This window comes from Calypte anna, chromosome 6 (assembly GCF_003957555.1).
Source record: "Calypte anna isolate BGI_N300 chromosome 6, bCalAnn1_v1.p, whole genome shotgun sequence".
NCBI classification, from domain to species: Eukaryota; Metazoa; Chordata; class Aves; order Apodiformes; family Trochilidae; genus Calypte; species Calypte anna.
Window position 1 is genome coordinate 12,491,210 of NC_044252.1, and position 16,081 is coordinate 12,507,290.

At 45.6% G+C, this 16,081-nt stretch overlaps 1 protein-coding gene across 1 annotated transcript in view; it reads left to right on the plus strand.

The window, feature by feature from the left end:
• LOC103531961 (hexokinase-1) overlaps positions 1-14,524 on the plus strand; it is a 38,697-nt gene extending 24,173 nt beyond the window's left edge. Inside the window, exons 9-18 of the mRNA XM_030452833.1 lie at positions 238-471; positions 1,552-1,856; positions 2,450-2,598; positions 2,702-2,821; positions 3,888-3,983; positions 4,993-5,092; positions 7,486-7,669; positions 9,699-9,854; positions 10,496-10,729; positions 11,354-14,524. Coding sequence (XP_030308693.1) covers positions 238-471; positions 1,552-1,856; positions 2,450-2,598; positions 2,702-2,821; positions 3,888-3,983; positions 4,993-5,092; positions 7,486-7,669; positions 9,699-9,854; positions 10,496-10,729; positions 11,354-11,498 — 1,723 coding nt within the window. The 3' untranslated portion in view covers positions 11,499-14,524. The remainder of the gene's footprint in view (positions 1-237; positions 472-1,551; positions 1,857-2,449; positions 2,599-2,701; positions 2,822-3,887; positions 3,984-4,992; positions 5,093-7,485; positions 7,670-9,698; positions 9,855-10,495; positions 10,730-11,353) is intronic.
• Positions 14,525-16,081: the final 1,557 nt, after the last annotated feature.

Below are 16,081 nucleotides of genomic sequence, written 5' to 3' on the forward strand. Positions count from 1 at the left end.
GAATTGTATGAGGTGTGGGTGCACCAGGTTTTGATGGAAAGCTGTTTCTGTCTGTGAATACATATTTAGGGCATTTTATTCCAAGACTTATGGAGCTTCCCAGTCCAGATCCCTAAGAAGTTTTCTTTAACCCATTTCTCAAGTCCCAGGCAGGGACACCCATAGTTGGATGTGCCTCAGTCCTGCATTTTATAACTCCTCAGCTGAGGAGTACCCCTTACTTCTCTCTCTTTGTAGGAGCAAAGAAGGTTTGAACAAAGCCAAAGAAATCTTAACCCGCCTGGGGGTGGAGCCATCCCACGAGGACTGCATCGCCGTCCAGCACGTCTGTACCATCGTGTCCTTCCGCTCGGCCAACCTGGTGGCCTCAACACTGGGTGCCATCCTCAACCAGCTGCGGGATAACAAAGGGGTAGGCCGCCTCCGGACCACCGTGGGGGTCGATGGCTCCCTCTACAAAATGCATCCACAGTGAGTCTCTCTGCTTCTCCCCTCAACACTTTTCACCTGCCCCCCAGCCCTCTGGTTTGCAGGAGTTGAGCATGTTAACCCCAAGGTGTCACCCAGGCAGGAGGCTTGGGTGTGAGATGAGGCACCCAAAATCTGGCCATGAGGGGTTGGTCTGAGGTGGGGAGCTCAGTGGGAAGGAGAAAGGTGTTTAACTGAAGAAGTAGGATGAGATTTTAAAAGCACACGGAAAAAGAACCAAAACCCTGAGTAATTTGCTACCACCAAATCAGTCAAAACTATGGTGGTTTGAGTACATGCCTTAAGGGATCTCAGCAGAGCTCTTGGAATGCCAGTTGTACAAAATACTACTTTGTGCCCAAGTACTACTTTGTTCCAAGTTCAGAACAAAGAAATGGAAGAAATATTCATCATGCAGGTGTGCTAGTACAGTCTCTGGCTGGAAGACTTAGCTGGGAGAAGCACAAGCACAGTGTATACGACATACCTTGGCATGGGAGCTCTCTGGAATGACCCGAGTGTCATTTATGAGGAAAGTTTTGAAAGGGGAAGTATGTTTAATGTTTCTTTTTTTGGTTTCTCATCATTTTGTTGAAATACTTATTTAAAGAGAAACACCAAGTTTTGGTAAAGAACAAGTTTTCCAAGAAGGATGTTTTGATTGGCCTTTCCAGACAGGTCCAGGGTGTGGTAAGAGAACATACCTGGGCAATTTCTGTTTCTGGACTGTTTTCCCATACCATCCAAACCAGTGAGCCCAGGATAGCTTCATGACTGCAAGAGAGGAGACTGGAGTAACACTGGACCCAGGGGGTTTCTCCCATCTAGGTTCAGTTTCAGGGAATGAGGCGCAGGTGCTTCCCACTGCTTTTTGTTGGCTACTCTTAGGAATTCAGGAGAAAAGAGGTGGTAGGGAAGAACTGCTCTTCCCTGGCAGTTTTCCTACCTGTGAGGCTGTAGCTGGTGTGGGTGTGATGAGGCTCCTCACTCCCCTTGCAGCTGGTCCGTGCCGACGGTGTGGAAATCGGGGTGGGTGTAGGGAGGTGAGGCAGACAGTGGGCTTGCAGCCTTCCCTCCCTGCAGGTACGCCCGGCGCTTGCACAAAACCACCCGGCGCTTGGTGCCAGACTCGGAGGTGCGGTTCCTGCTGTCGGAGAGCGGCAGCGGGAAGGGAGCAGCCATGGTGACGGCCGTGGCCTACAGGCTGCTGGAGCAGCACCGGCTGATCGACGAGACGCTGGCCGAGTTCAAGCTGACCCATGAGCAGCTCCTGCAGGTGAAGAAGAGGATGAGGGCGGAGATGGAAGCAGGGCTGAAGAAGAAGACTCACGAGACTGCCAAAGTGAAAATGTTGCCCACTTTTGTCCGTAGCACGCCGGATGGGACAGGTAGAGGCTGGATGGCCCTGCTGGAGTGAGGGCACTGACGGGCTCAGCTGCAGGGTGCCCGAAATGGGCTCTCGAGGATGGCGTGTGGGTTTGGTGGAGGGTGAGCGGATCTGGTGCAATGAAAGAGGAGAAGCCTGAGCTGTGCAAAGGAGGAAATCCCAGCCCTGCTCTTCTGCTGGTTGCTGGCAGCCTGTCCTCATGGTCCTCGCCCCAGGGTGCAAGCCAGGGCCTGGGTCTACAGGAGAAACCACAGCTCATAACCCAAACCCATATGAATACTGTCCTCACCACCTGGGTCATGCTTTGGATTTCAGGGTGGCTGGCCAAATTTCTGCTCCCTCTCTGGGAACAACTGTGTAGGTCCTCTTTCTGTTGTTGGTGTAAAACAAAGCCAAAAACTACCAAAAAAGCCCCCAAACAAACCAAAACCAACCCAGAACAATTAAGCAGATGTAATAATAATATCCTCCTTTGATGAAAATCTTCCCAACTGAAAGTTTCTAAGAGATTTTAAATCAAAGTGCTTTCTGGGAGAAGCACTTTCTAACCTTTTGCTTATGTTTTTTTAAGTACACATGCAAATTCTTTTACAGAGAATGGAGACTTCCTGGCACTTGATCTTGGAGGAACAAACTTTAGAGTGTTGCTGGTGAAAATCCGTAGCGGTAAAAGGAGAACAGTTGAGATGCACAACAAGATCTATGCCATTCCGATAGAGGTGATGCAGGGAACAGGAGAAGAGGTGAGCATTTGTGTTTCTCTTTTGTAGCACTGCTGCTTTTGAAATACCTTCCTAATAGTGTGTAACATGTACAGTTTCAAATACATTACTTTTCTCTTAAAAGCTGTTTGATCACATCGTTACCTGCATTTCTGACTTCCTGGATTATATGGGAATAAAAGGTGCACGTCTTCCTCTTGGCTTCACGTTTTCCTTCCCTTGCAAGCAGACCAGTCTGGATGCTGTAAGTTCTGTAGTATCTTCAGAATCTGCTGTTGTCCATATGCCTGATATCTCTGCCTTTGTGTCATCTACAAGACACTTAGAGGGAGGTTGTAAAAGGGGAGGGTTCAAGTTCTGACCTTGATCAGTACATCTGCTCCAAAAAAAATAGTTCCTTTAAGGACAGTAATGCAAATACCATTCAGCCCATGACTGTGACATTTAAATTTTCCACGGTGATGATATCCCTTTTTTAAGGTATCATTTTTTTTCTAATTGTACAAACATGCTGAATTGTGACACTGTTTCTTGTGGCCTGGTTTTGTGGATAGTAAGCGAAAGCCCATTCCTGCTGCCATCTCCTCCTCTCTAGCTGATCTGGTCTCCCTTGATGGAGCAATGGACCAGGGCCTGCTCTGCTCTGTCACCCTGCAGGTGACAGTGTAGCCTGCAGCGTGTCCCTTTCAAGTATACCTTTTTCTCTTCGCATTCTCTTAGATGCAAGTTACACATAACTAAGGAGCTATTCCTTTTCATAGACACTCTTCTATGTGATCTCTCACTAAAGGGTTTGAATTGTCAAGTGTACAGAATAAAAATATGAGTCTTAGTGAAAGTAAGATGAATATTCATATATTAGGAAGGAGGAAATAGGCAGTGATTTTAGGGTCAGCATTCAAATGTCCAGCTTTAAAATGATGTAATCTTGCTGATGATTGGATGCTTAGTCAAGCCATAGAGACTTGTAGAGTGTGAGTGTGACTGAGAAGACAGATTGTTAGAAAAACCTAGCACCCATCTTGGTGAATAGTGAAGAACCTCCTTGAGCAGGGGGGTTCTGTAAGCCCATGTACCAACTAGTTATAAATAAATATTCCTGGCCATTTGCTGGGACTGTGGGGTTGGAGATGCAATAACCTGTGGTCACCTGGGTGAAGCACTGTGATCTTGTGCTTTTATGGGCTGGGGAGGTGAGCAAATGCAGGGTAGTTATCAGATAGAAATGCTCAGTATTAGAAGATTGTAGGGTTTTGGGGGAAATCTGTAGTGCATCAGGAACCTTAGTAACCTATTTTCTTCCTTTTTAGGGTATCCTTCTCAACTGGACAAAAGGCTTCAAAGCTACAGACTGTGAGGGAGAAGATGTGGTGTATTTGCTTAGAGAAGGAATTAAAAGAAGAGAGGTGATTATTTTTTTGTTTTGTTTTCTTTTTCTCTTCTTATTTCTCTCTCACCTGCATACTTGGTGGGCTTGCGACACTTGACAGACCTCGTGAGTCAGGCTGGTTCCCTCTTGCAGTGTTTATGTCTTGAGGAAATGGGCTCTGCCTCCTGTCCTGCACAGAAGGTGTTTGCCCTACAACAGGTACAGATACAGCAGCCCCTGATGCCACGTTCCTCTGCTGGTTCTGCTGCTGGCATGTAGCCTGACCACCATGTAGGATGGTCTTGAGGGTGTGCAGTGGAAATGGAAGAGCTCAGGCACCAAACAGAAATTGTTATTGGAAATAAGCCACACTGGGGATCTTGTATCATTTGCTTGCTTTGTTTTTTTCCCCAGAGACTTCTAGCTTGCTAAACTTGGCAGAACCTTCAAGGCTTCTTTCAAACCCTCTGACAATTTGCACTGCATCAGAGCATGGGGAAAGCAGGAATTTTCAATGTAGTGATTGCAGGAATCTACCTGAATGCACTCTAAATGACAGTTTTGCCCTCTTCCAATCCTTCTTCTTCAAAAAGGGTTAGCAGTTTCCTAGGAAGGGAAGAAATAGCTTGAGGAGAGCATTGATTTTAACTGTTTTATAAGTGAGTGAAAAGATGTTAAAACCCTTTGCTACTTGGATTTGCTACCACACACTACTGTAATACAGAATGGTGATAGCCCTCTACCATATACCTTTACACAAGATCTGTGCTTAAATATGTCTAAGGCAAAGAGAACATCCAGGAATATACTTTCTTCTGAAAATATTGTACAGAGTATTTTAGGTAGAGCATGTGAGGAGCCTTATCTACCTAGCTAGATTAGTTCCTATTTTTGCATGTGTAAAATCAGGCTGGTACTTTTCAGTTGTTTGTTTCCAATGTGGTTTGACAGAGTCCCTAATGGTGTACTTACTCCTTTCATGTTCTCTGTGGTGTGAGAGGCTTCCCCAGACCCAGAGTTCTCACTTTTATTTCTCTGTTTCAAAGGAGTTTGACTTGGATGTGGTGGCTGTAGTGAATGATACAGTGGGCACGATGATGACTTGTGCTTATGAAGACCCAAACTGTGAAATTGGACTCATTGTGGGTATGTACTAAGGGCTGCTGTTTATTTGGCACTTTTTTATTAAACAGCACACACTGGTGTGTATTCTCATGGCGACATCCCTGTGATTAATTGAAAATATAGCTAGGGTGTCCATGTGTGAAAAGTTTTTGTATTAACAGATATCCCTTCAGAAGCAAGCTGTGTGAAGGAATTAAGAACAAAATTCAACAACCAGCTCAGATCTGTTGCATAATCAGTTGAGATAAGCACAGGTTGTAATGCTGAACAAATCCTGCCTGTTTGAACTGGGAAGGCAAGCAAACATGGGCTCAGGTAGCCTCACCAGCTCCTGGAGTATCTGTTGGTTTAGCCCATAAGAGTTTCCCTGCCAGGGTGTTTAGGTAGCCAGCACCTTTCCCTGAGCATGTGGTCTCTCAGAATAAACTTGTAAAGCACAGCCACAGTTCCTGAATGGTGTATGATGTAAAGCTCTAACAGACAGATGGCTGTGCCTGACAGCTCTCTGCCCAGCAGTGACACAGCTGAAATAATGCCTTTGGAAATGCCATGCTTGGGGTGTCTGTGGCACAAGCAGTGTGAATTCCCAAAGCTCTCCTGAGAAGTGAGTTTTCAGTGGGAAAGAAGGGGAAGAGGCACCTGCAAGCTTTCAGTTGCAAAGGGGCTCGCAGGAAAATAAACCACCTCTGAGTTCTCCTCCAGACAGTTGGAAAATGTCCAGGGTGAGTCAGCACAGTGCTGTGTGGGTAGGAAGCTGTGTCTGCACAGCTCTATTGGTGCTGTGTTGTCAGGGACAGAGTTTCCCTGCAGGAAGGACAGTGTGTCCTTGAGATGCTGAGAGCATCCTCTGAGGACTGTTATTGCCCTGCCAGATAAGCTCCCCAGCCAGTGTTTGTGGGGAGAGCAGGGGGCAAAGGTGACCTGGGTACAGCTGCGATAATGAGAGTGAAACTCCCAGGACTCTGACAGCTTCTTCTGCCCTGCCTGAATTCCCTTGGCTGGACTGATGGCTCTTGCTGAGGAGGAGCCTGCATGAGCTGGTGCTTTCCTTGTTCTCCTCAGTCCAGGGAGATGGGTGAATTTTCCTGCTGTTCCTTGGCAGGGAAAAATATTCTTGCAAGAGTGAGTTCATGTCATGCTGTGCCCTGTCTGCCCAGAGCTGCCTCTCCTGCCCAGCAGAGCTCATGCTTTGAATCTTTGTTGATGAATACTTCAGAAACTGACACTGATGAGACCAAGTCTCAGCTTTTCATCTGTTGGCAACAGAAGATTATCTAAAAGCCTCTCAGACTTAACAGCCTGTGTTTTTAATAAGTATCCATATGTTCAGGCAGCCCTTACTTAGCTTGTTCTGGATGACAAGACCTGATGTCAGAAGGTTGGCCAGTGCTGGTGGTCCCCAGCTGGGTTTGATCTGGTTTGGTCCTGTAAACATGGGGCTTGGTCTGCAAGCCCAGACTTTCCCCAGCAAGCCTTGTGCTGTGGCTCAGCTCTTCCTGCAGCAGGGGAGTGCTGTGGGAAGGTCTGTTTTTGCTCAGACTTTATTGATATAATAGCCTAAAGAAATCAAAAAGGAAAACAGACTTGCTGATATAATTGGTGCAGAATCTGTGATGCAGGGTTAAATGAGTGTTTAGTAGGCAGCTTCAAGAAAACTTTTGTCCCAGGTAGCAGCAAAAGCTGCCTCTCTTTGCTAGTAAATCTCTACTCACTAAGACGTCTGCATACATGGAGCACTTCATAATTGCAGTGCTCCTTAGGATCCTGTTTGAGCAGATGGCATCATTTTAACATGCAAGTAACCTTCCTGCTGGATAAACCACTTAAGCAATTTGAATCAGAAAAAAACGCCAACCCAACAACAAACCAAACAAAAGCCCCCAAACAAAACAGAACACAAAAACCCAAGAACTAAAAAATACCCCGCAATTAGCTGGTAAAGCCCCTAGGGTTTTCTTTGACTGATGCCTCAGAACTTGCTGAGGGTTTCAGTTTGGCAAATTTTCCACCAATTTTTTGGGGTCCGTGGGTTTTGTAGAAGGGGCTTTGTAACTTCAAAATCCAGCTGTTTGCTTGCTGTGGTTTTGAGTTCAGAAGCACGTGAGGGTTGGTGTGCTAAAAGTGCTGCACTGCTGCTTCTCCCTGCAGAAGGGGACCCTCAGCCCAGCTGGCCTGGGTGAGCATCTTCTTTTCTGAGCCGCCCTGAGCAGTGCACCCCAGCAGTAATATTCTCCCTCAAGTCAGTATTACTGATGAGTTGGGGTATTTTTGTGACATTTCAAATGATGATTTGTCTGCATCATTCAGAAAAGGTACATTCAAGATCCCTCAGAAAGTTTTGTCAGGGCTGTAGTGCTTGTTCTAGTGTTGTTTTGTTCCAGACAAAGAATAATTTCAGTATTTTCTTATTCCAGGAACTGGCAGCAATGCCTGTTACATGGAAGAGATGAGAAACATAGAGATGGTGGAGGGTGAGCAAGGACGGATGTGCGTGAACACAGAGTGGGGAGCATTTGGAGATAATGGATGCCTGGATGATATCAGGACAATATATGACAAAGCTGTTGATGACTATTCACTAAATGCAGGAAAGCAAAGGTACTGCAGGATAAGTGGTGTGCTAAGTATGTCAGGCTGCCATAGGTGCTTCTAAGACAGAACTAGATTTCTCCCAGTCACAGAATGGAGAGGTTAAGGGTCTAAAATTATTTCAGCCCTGCTATCCTGGGATCTCCCTCTTCTGTGCTTCTCTGGGTCACTGCTTTTTTGCAGCTTATTTGCTGCCATGGGACTGCAGGAGGGGTTTGGGTGACAACTTTTAAGAATCTTGAATAAGAGTCTTAAAGAGACCCTTTTTCTTATCCTGTGTTGTACTGAGGAGACTAAGACAGGTTGTCATTCTTTTGCTCTTGGTGTCAGTTTAATCTCCTTTAGCTGAACTCTCTTTGTTAGAGGACTCTGCCTGTAGAAATCCTCAGCCTAAACCAGCCATCAGAGTTGGAACTTGGAGCTCCTTGCTGTAAAGCAGTCAGGAGCTTTCTATCCATTGCATCTCCCTTTTATTTCAGGCAATTTTCTGGATGAAATATATCACGAAGGACCTGGATGTTGGATCCCATTTTGGGGGTCCAGCTTTTGTTTGGGCAAGTGCTTCCCTACCTCCTCCAAGGAAGAGCTGTCAAGGAGGTGTAGCCAGTGCTGATGAAAGTGGCCAAGGCTTCTGCATGTCTGGACTGCAATTTTTCATAATTTCTCTGCAGCAGTGCTTTGATGCCAGGAGCTTTTAAAAAGATTTTGTGACCAGAGTAAATCTGCCTGAAAACCTGGGGGTTGCAGACAAGTTGACAGGTCCTTTGGAAAGCTCTTGAAAGGTTAGGGCTCAAACAGGCCTAGAGATGTAGATGCTGAGTGAGCCTCATGCAGTGGCAGAGTTGGCACGAAATAAGCAGCTAAAGGCAGTAGTGGGGACTGCCAGGGGGATAATTTATTCTAGAGAGAGTTAGGCAGTCAGGATGAAGGACACTTGCTGGGTGCAAGCCCAAGAGTGCTCATAGTATTAAATGGACTATGTGGCCTGCTTCCAGCAGGATGGCATGCTGGGATCCACTCAATCCAGGGCAGAAACCCTGCTTTAGAGCTTCAGGAGGTGAAATAAAGGAGGCATCGCTGAATGCACTTTTCAATAAATGGAAGAGTGTTCAGTTTTCAATGGTAAGGCCACAGCTCCTGGACCCCACAAATAATCCATTCAAACCAGAATGATGCTGGAGGAAAGGAGTGCAAAGCCCTTCTCAGCACAGGGCAGCCCTGTGTTGGTGTTGAGCATTGCTTGTGGGTCCCTTCTTGTTGTGTGCTGTGAGGAGGTCTGGAGGTGGATGATATTCCCTCTGCCTAGCCTAGGGGTAGCCCTGCTTGGGTCCTGTGTACAAAGGCAGGGTCAAAGGGGGTTCCAGACTGCTTGATGCCTCCCTGTGCTTTTTGGACAACTGGCTCCTTCCTGAAATTCACTGAAAAGCATAAACCAGCCCTGGCCCTCCAGCTTGCTAGTTTACTCGTTAGTGATCTTTAAATATCTGCAAGCATGCTGGACGCACCTTTTCACAGCTTTTATCTTTCACAGGGTTTTGCTGCACTCCCTTAAAAATGCTGCACTGACAGTAACTGTACCTTGTAGTTCTCCTGTGATTTTGCTAGATAGACCCACAGAGCTTTTTCTGCTGAAGGTCTCAGTGGTGCTTCAATAGGATTCCCAGGTGCTGTGGAGATGAGTTTTCCAAGGGGTCTGTAGTTTTGGCTTTCATCTGGGCACCATTCTGCTCTCTGGTCCCAGGTTTTTGTTTCTTCCATCTGGGAGAAATACCAGCCATCATTAACAACAGCCTAACTGGGGGAACATGACAGTGAGGAATAGATTAAATAGATGGGTTCACAGGGTTTCCCACTGATTCTTCATGCTTTTTCTTGGCCAATTTTTTTCTAGTAAACGGCTATTCTGTTTAAGTTGGGATGTGTATTTTATGTCCTCAGTGTGCACATGCAGGACACCTGGCTGATAACACAGCTCCAATGCTGCCTTTGCAAATGTGAACAGCATCCCTCTGAGCTGTGCTGCTGTCTTTCATTGCAGATATGAGAAAATGATCAGTGGGATGTACCTGGGGGAAATTGTCCGCAATATCTTGATTGACTTCACCAAACGGGGGTTCCTGTTCAGAGGCCAGATTTCGGAGACACTGAAGACCAGACATATCTTTGAAACAAAGTTCCTTTCTCAGATTGAGAGGTAAGAACATTGTGCAGGAGGTTGTTTAGAGTGAAATAATGTGGTCATGCTTATCTGGTGACACTGCTGGAGGGGAGGGGCAGCTGGAGAGCATCGCTTGGTACTCCAGAGATAATTTTGCTTTCAATAAGAGCTGTGCATGTGCAGAGGACTCTTTACATCTGTATTTCTAGCAGCACTTACTGCTAAATTATGGGAAGGGCTGTCAAGGATTCCCTTCCTGTATGATTTTATTTGCTTGCTTGGAAATCAGGTCATATTCCTGTGCCTCGTGTGTGTGGAGCTATGTTGTTTTGTTGAACTGAATCGATACTAGCTGAGTGAGCACTTCTTTACTGGATATTTTCATGTCTTTATTGCTCCCACTCTGTATTTTAAAGTAATCTGAAAGCCAGTTGAGTCTTTTGAGGGAAAAAACCCAACAGGTTGGTCATTAAGAATATTTTCCTGACATGGTCTTTGGTAAGAAAAAAGAAGGGGAGAAAATGCAGAGCTGGACTCGGAGCCTCCTTGCTGCCTGTGCCCTGTGTGGCCTGCCCCGTGTGAGTGTGTGGGTGCAGCGTTCAGTGCAGTGGGGTTTGTGACAGTGCCTTTCCTGAGGGAAACCTTTCATTTAACGCTGTGTCCTTCTGCTTCTGCAGTGACAGGTTAGCCCTGCTGCAGGTCAGAGCCATCCTCCAGCAGCTGGGGCTGAACAGCACCTGTGATGACAGCATCATCGTCAAGACCGTGTGCGGAGCGGTGTCCAGGCGAGCAGCTCAGCTGTGTGGTGCTGGAATGGCTGCAGTTGTAGATAAAATTAGGGAGAACCGAGGATTAGAGCACCTGGAGATAACGGTTGGTGTGGATGGGACTCTGTACAAACTACATCCACAGTGAGTATTTACCTCCCTCCTCAGCGTTGCTTTGCTTGCGATCCGTAGCACTTTTGCTCTTGACAGAGCAAACTGGCCTGAAGTTTTAATCAGAAGTGGTCAGGGCTTTCTAAAAGGCAACAAGAGAAGCAAGAAGGACTTGGGAAGGATTCTTGGGGCAGTGACAAAGTGAAGGGGAGGTGAGCAAGTTGGAAGCTGCACAGCAAGGGGAGGATCTCTTGGCTATGTAAAGGCAGTGACAGAGCAGTGCGGAAAGGTCTGGTGCCTCTTTTTGAGGGATGTTTCTGTTCAGTGTTGAGGACCTGGATAGCTGTGAAGCAGTGGCAAGTGAGGGCAGGAGTCTAAAAGAGCTGGCAGCAAGAGGAGGAGAGGACAAGTGCCCATCTCTGATGTGTGTGTAGGGAGATGAGTGATCTCCTCCCTCCCCTTTGCTGTGGTACCAGCAATCTGAGTTAACCCCATGCAGACAAAGAGGCAAGTTCCTTTTTCCTCCCACTGGTCCCAGTATTTAATTCCACCCTAGTTTCTACTGTTATTTCTTTCCCCTGCAAAGGCCTGTGGCAGTGCTGTGCTCTGAAGATGCTGTGGGCCCTCCCTCACCCACTGCTGTTGTTTCCTTCACAGCTTTTCGAGGATCATGCACCAAACAGTCAAAGACCTGGCACCCAACTGCGACGTGACCTTCCTGCTGTCAGAGGATGGCAGTGGGAAGGGGGCAGCGCTCATCACAGCAGTGGGATGCAGGCTTCGTGAAACTGAGCAGAACTGAACTCCACAATCCCGGCCCCGATTCTGTCTTGTGAGCACTTTCTCATAAAGCAGCGACTGCATAGTCAGAACTGGTAAAAACCCAGAACTCACTGCTTTATCGGGGGAAAAAAAAATACAACTAATGACATAAAAAATAGGATACAAGATAGAATGTGTGCTGTTAATAATATCTTCTGTTTCTGGACCCCAATCTGCATGTTTCTTATTCACCTTGTTGGTACCTTCCCATCTGTAGGTCATGGAAAAATCAGTCTATAATTTCTGCAGCTGTCAAAAATCAGTTGTTGTCTGAGACGAAATTGCCCCCAAGTGATGTGCGTTGAGAGCTACTGTTGCATTGTACCAAACGTGTTCTTTGCAGCATCCCTGTTAAGCGCGCTGCCAGCACACTGACCACCAGACCTGGGTGTTAATGCTTGTAGTGAAGGGGAAGCAACAGTTCTCCTGCATATCTACCTGCTGTTGTTTCATATAAAGCGATTGTGAAAACGTGGTGTGTCAGCACTGTGCACGCACGTAACTATCGTGGGACCTGATGATGCGACTTACTTGCTTCCTTGATGCCTGTTTTGTCATGGTAAAAGTAAATGCCCTTGTCCCACAGATCTGGTCCCACTGGTATTTTCCATTGCTTCTGTGAATAGTGTTGTGTTACGGGGCAAAATCTGTCACGTTTCGGCAAGAAATCCCTAAAGAGTAAAAAAAAAAGTGGTTGGTGATTGGGGTAATCCAAATCTCCAGACCTGGGAAATTGGTAGATTTATGGTCCCTAGGCAGGCTGTGCTGTATCCTTCTGTTTAAAAGTTCTTCTTGAAAATATTTTCTATCTCTTCTTTTTAGTCTAGTTCGGGGCACTGCAGCTGCCCTTCTACTGAACCTGCAGCGAGACAGTGTCACTCGGATATTTATACTTCTGTCTCTCGCCTTAAATGGGTATTTGCTTCCACACAGAGCTTTAATCTTTAATACTGTTAAGCAGCCACTCAAAACACAAACAGCTGGCTAGAGTTAGTGAGCAGAAATTAATATGAGGATTTGTTTGTTTGAGGACTGAGGTGTGTAAACTAAGCAAAACCACAAAGCCAAAACCGGACTCAGCTTATGCAAGGACTAAAGCAGCAAGAAAGATCATATACACTTGGTGTATTCTGTCCTCCATCGAGTCAATGCCATTATTATATTTGCATGCCAGTTGCATTACCTAAATTGAGCAGCAGTTAAGAAGGCAAATGTTGAATAACATGTGCAAGTCTTGCCACTTTCTGCAAAGAGGGAGACCACACAGTAAGCCCTTAATTCCCACTCTTCTACCAAAAATGGATCTGAGATGTCTGCATGGTTTTCCCTACTGCCTTTTCCTGCAGAAAGTAGATGGAAATTTGCAGGCTACTCCTCTTTGTCCTTCTTCCACTCCCCTAAGATTTGGATTGCCCTACCTATCAATAACATTTCAATATGAATTATGGTGCACTATGAGTGAATGTTGTAAAGTAACATGTGAGTCACAAACAGTCATTGCAGCTTTAAGTGTGTGTCTACCTGAAAAATTGCATGCCTAGCTGGTTTTGCAAAGGTAGAGAGTCTTTTTACTTTGCACACTAGTAGCTCCAATACTAGTGTTACGTGATACTTGTGAAAATATTAAACTTTTTTGATGTGTGTTAACTGGTGTTTAGTGGTTCTTTCTGGAAGAGGTGCTGTTGGCTGGTGGCTTAGCGCTTTGGGAAGAGCTATTGTGTAGGGAGAGCTGCAACCTAATCCCAGTGGTGCCTGTGTTTTGTGTGTATGTTTTTATGCCCGGGCATTCAGGGTCAGATTCAAACAGGGTGGATTTCACCCAGGTCCCCATGCCTGGTGTTTCCTACTGTAGTTCAGCAGAGGCACAGAGCTGAAAACACCCAAATCTGAGGGTGCGTGTATTTTGTCTGGGTGCATCTCGTGCAGGGGGATCTGCAGTGCAGGAGAACCTCAGCCTGCTGCATCAAAGCCAGTGTGATCATGGGAGGCTTCGCCAGAGACACAGCGATGGATACATTACAGTTGCTATGTCCCTGCAGAAGTCTGATGGCTGTCAGTAGGGTTAACATTTGCAGAATCACAGAGTCAGGTGCTCATACACACCATGTCCTGTGTTGGAGTTGTGTACGAAAGCCCATTTTGCATACACTGAAGTTGTGCTTCTCCAGTAACCTATCTTATGTTACAGCTTGAATAGTCTCCGACACCCCTGATGTTCAGTTATGACCACAAATAGGAGGCAGAAGAAGGTGAGAAAGATTTTGGGCACAGGGGACACATTGCATTTTAATTGCTTGAAGATTTGCAAATCTTGTGCCTGCTGATAGCAGTGCTGTAGGGGTGGTGAGAGCTGTGCCTGGGGACCTGGGTTTGGAGCTCTTCAGCATCTGAGGATGAGGCTCAGTGCAGGATAGAGGATGAATGAGAAGTGGAAGTTAAACTTGGTCTCAGGGTGACTGTGAATTTTGGAGATGCTGGCATAGGTCATTTTGTTTATTGAATCCAGCTCATAATAAATAGGGAGTGAGTTTGTGTTTCTAACAGTGCAGCTTTTCCTATTGTGGATCATTGGTGAGGTACTTGCTAAGATATGACAGTTCTTTTCCAAAGGGAGACCTGGTAGGATTTCCATTTCCAGACTACTTCTTACTCATAGGAAAATGTTCCAAGTGAATCACAAGCTGTAACTGTCTGAAGAAATGTCTCTAATGTTATCCAAGCAATGACTGAGATGTCTTACTGAAAGCTTTTGAATAGGCTTGGTGAATAAAATCATAGTCCTCTTAATTGTTAAGCTGTAATTACTGCAATATGAACACAAAGATCTTATATTTCCTGGGGAAAAGACCATTTACATACCACTGTTGTAATGTCACCTGCTCCTTACTCCTCTGGGGGTTCTCTCAGAAGCCTTTTGAATGGGTTTTAAAACAAGCAGACTTTGTTTTGTTTTGTTTTCTTAAGAAAATAGCAGAAGGCAAAATAAAGTGTTTCTGAACTTTTGAACCCCTTTCTGTGCTTTTTATTTGTTCCTTTGCCATAAAAATTAGATTCTTAAAATGTTTTTCTTCACTGACTACAGGGTCCCTGTTGCTGCTTAGAACATGAGTAACTGTGCAGAGGAGGGATTTATTGCAGACCCAGAGGTGTTTTAATGCTGTGTGGTATTTAATCGTTGTTTATAAGAATTGCATGTATTTACTATGGAGCATGGCATTCCTTTTACCTCATATATTATAGGAAATAATGTAGTCTGCCTTGGCATGCCTTTTCTTCCAGGATCTAATGAATTCTCAGGGCACCTTTGGTTTCTTAACTGTTGCTGTTTCTAGTAGAGAAACCTCTCAGGATCCACAGTCTGAGTCCTTCGAGGCATGGGGAGTTTTACTTGCAACCTGGGAGAAATTGTCCTCTGCTTTCTGTGCCCAAACAAGAGAGAGAGATGCTGTGAGCTGTGAGAGAGCATGGGTGCTTGTCAAGGTCTGCACGGGGTAGACAGTGCCAGCATGAGTGTGACACTTCAGTGTCTGAAATAGGGCTCTGCCTGTCTGTTCAGGTGTGATGGGAGATGGAGGGCAAGATGGGATGCTTGAGATTGGCCTGTTTGGTCTAAAAAGATGCACGTTAGAAAGCTGCAGGATTTAAAGGCCTTGCAATCAGATTGTCTGGGCATGGGGGTGGTACAGCCTATGTATATGAAAGAGTGAACTCTGTACGTCAGTGTCCATCGGTTCCTTGGAGCAAGAATCTTGTAGCCTCTAGTCTGGTCCCAGAGATGTGTCCTTTGCAGAGCATTGCTCCCAAATTGTTTTGAATTCCTTCAGAAGAAAGGGATTCACCACCACTCAGTGGTGGCTGGCTATAAATGCTTGTTACTGCTGTCCCTGTCCCCTGCACCCAAGTGGTGCAGTCTTAGGAAGAGCAGGCTGGCCAGTTAACATCTAGATGAGAAAACGCCTGCTGGAATGATTTAACATTACAAACTTTTAAAGAAGAGCACATAGCCTTGTGCTCTGTTTTCCCTTCAGCAAGACAAGTTTCCTGAGTCTCTCTGTAACATAATTGTTTCCCACAGAAGCCAACGAGGTGAAGATTAAGTGGAGAAGGAAGATGTATCTGCTGATTCCTATGTTGGAATTGGCTTGGGAAAATAACATCTAAGTGCTTTTTGAGTTCAAGCTATATATCTTTTCTCTGAATTTACTGCAAAATTTAAGCCTTGCCAACACGTTGTAGTTTTGCTTTCACAGACCAAAGCAGAGTATTTCCAGTAACTGGATCTTGACAACATTGCAGGAGCTTGTTGTATGCTAAGGTATGGCTCTGTGATATTACATACAAACCTGTCATGAAAGGCGAAGGTGATTGTGAGGTGCTACTTGTCACACCAGTATTAAATGCTGTATTACTTTCAGATAATATTTCTATTTCAGCTTCTTCTGTTTTGCATGCCTGCACATAATGCCTCAGGCTTTGAAGATGACATATTGCAGCCTTTATTTTCATATCTGAGAAGAGAAGAACAGTGATGATAAAAATGGGGTAAGTCTGGAAAGAGAAGAT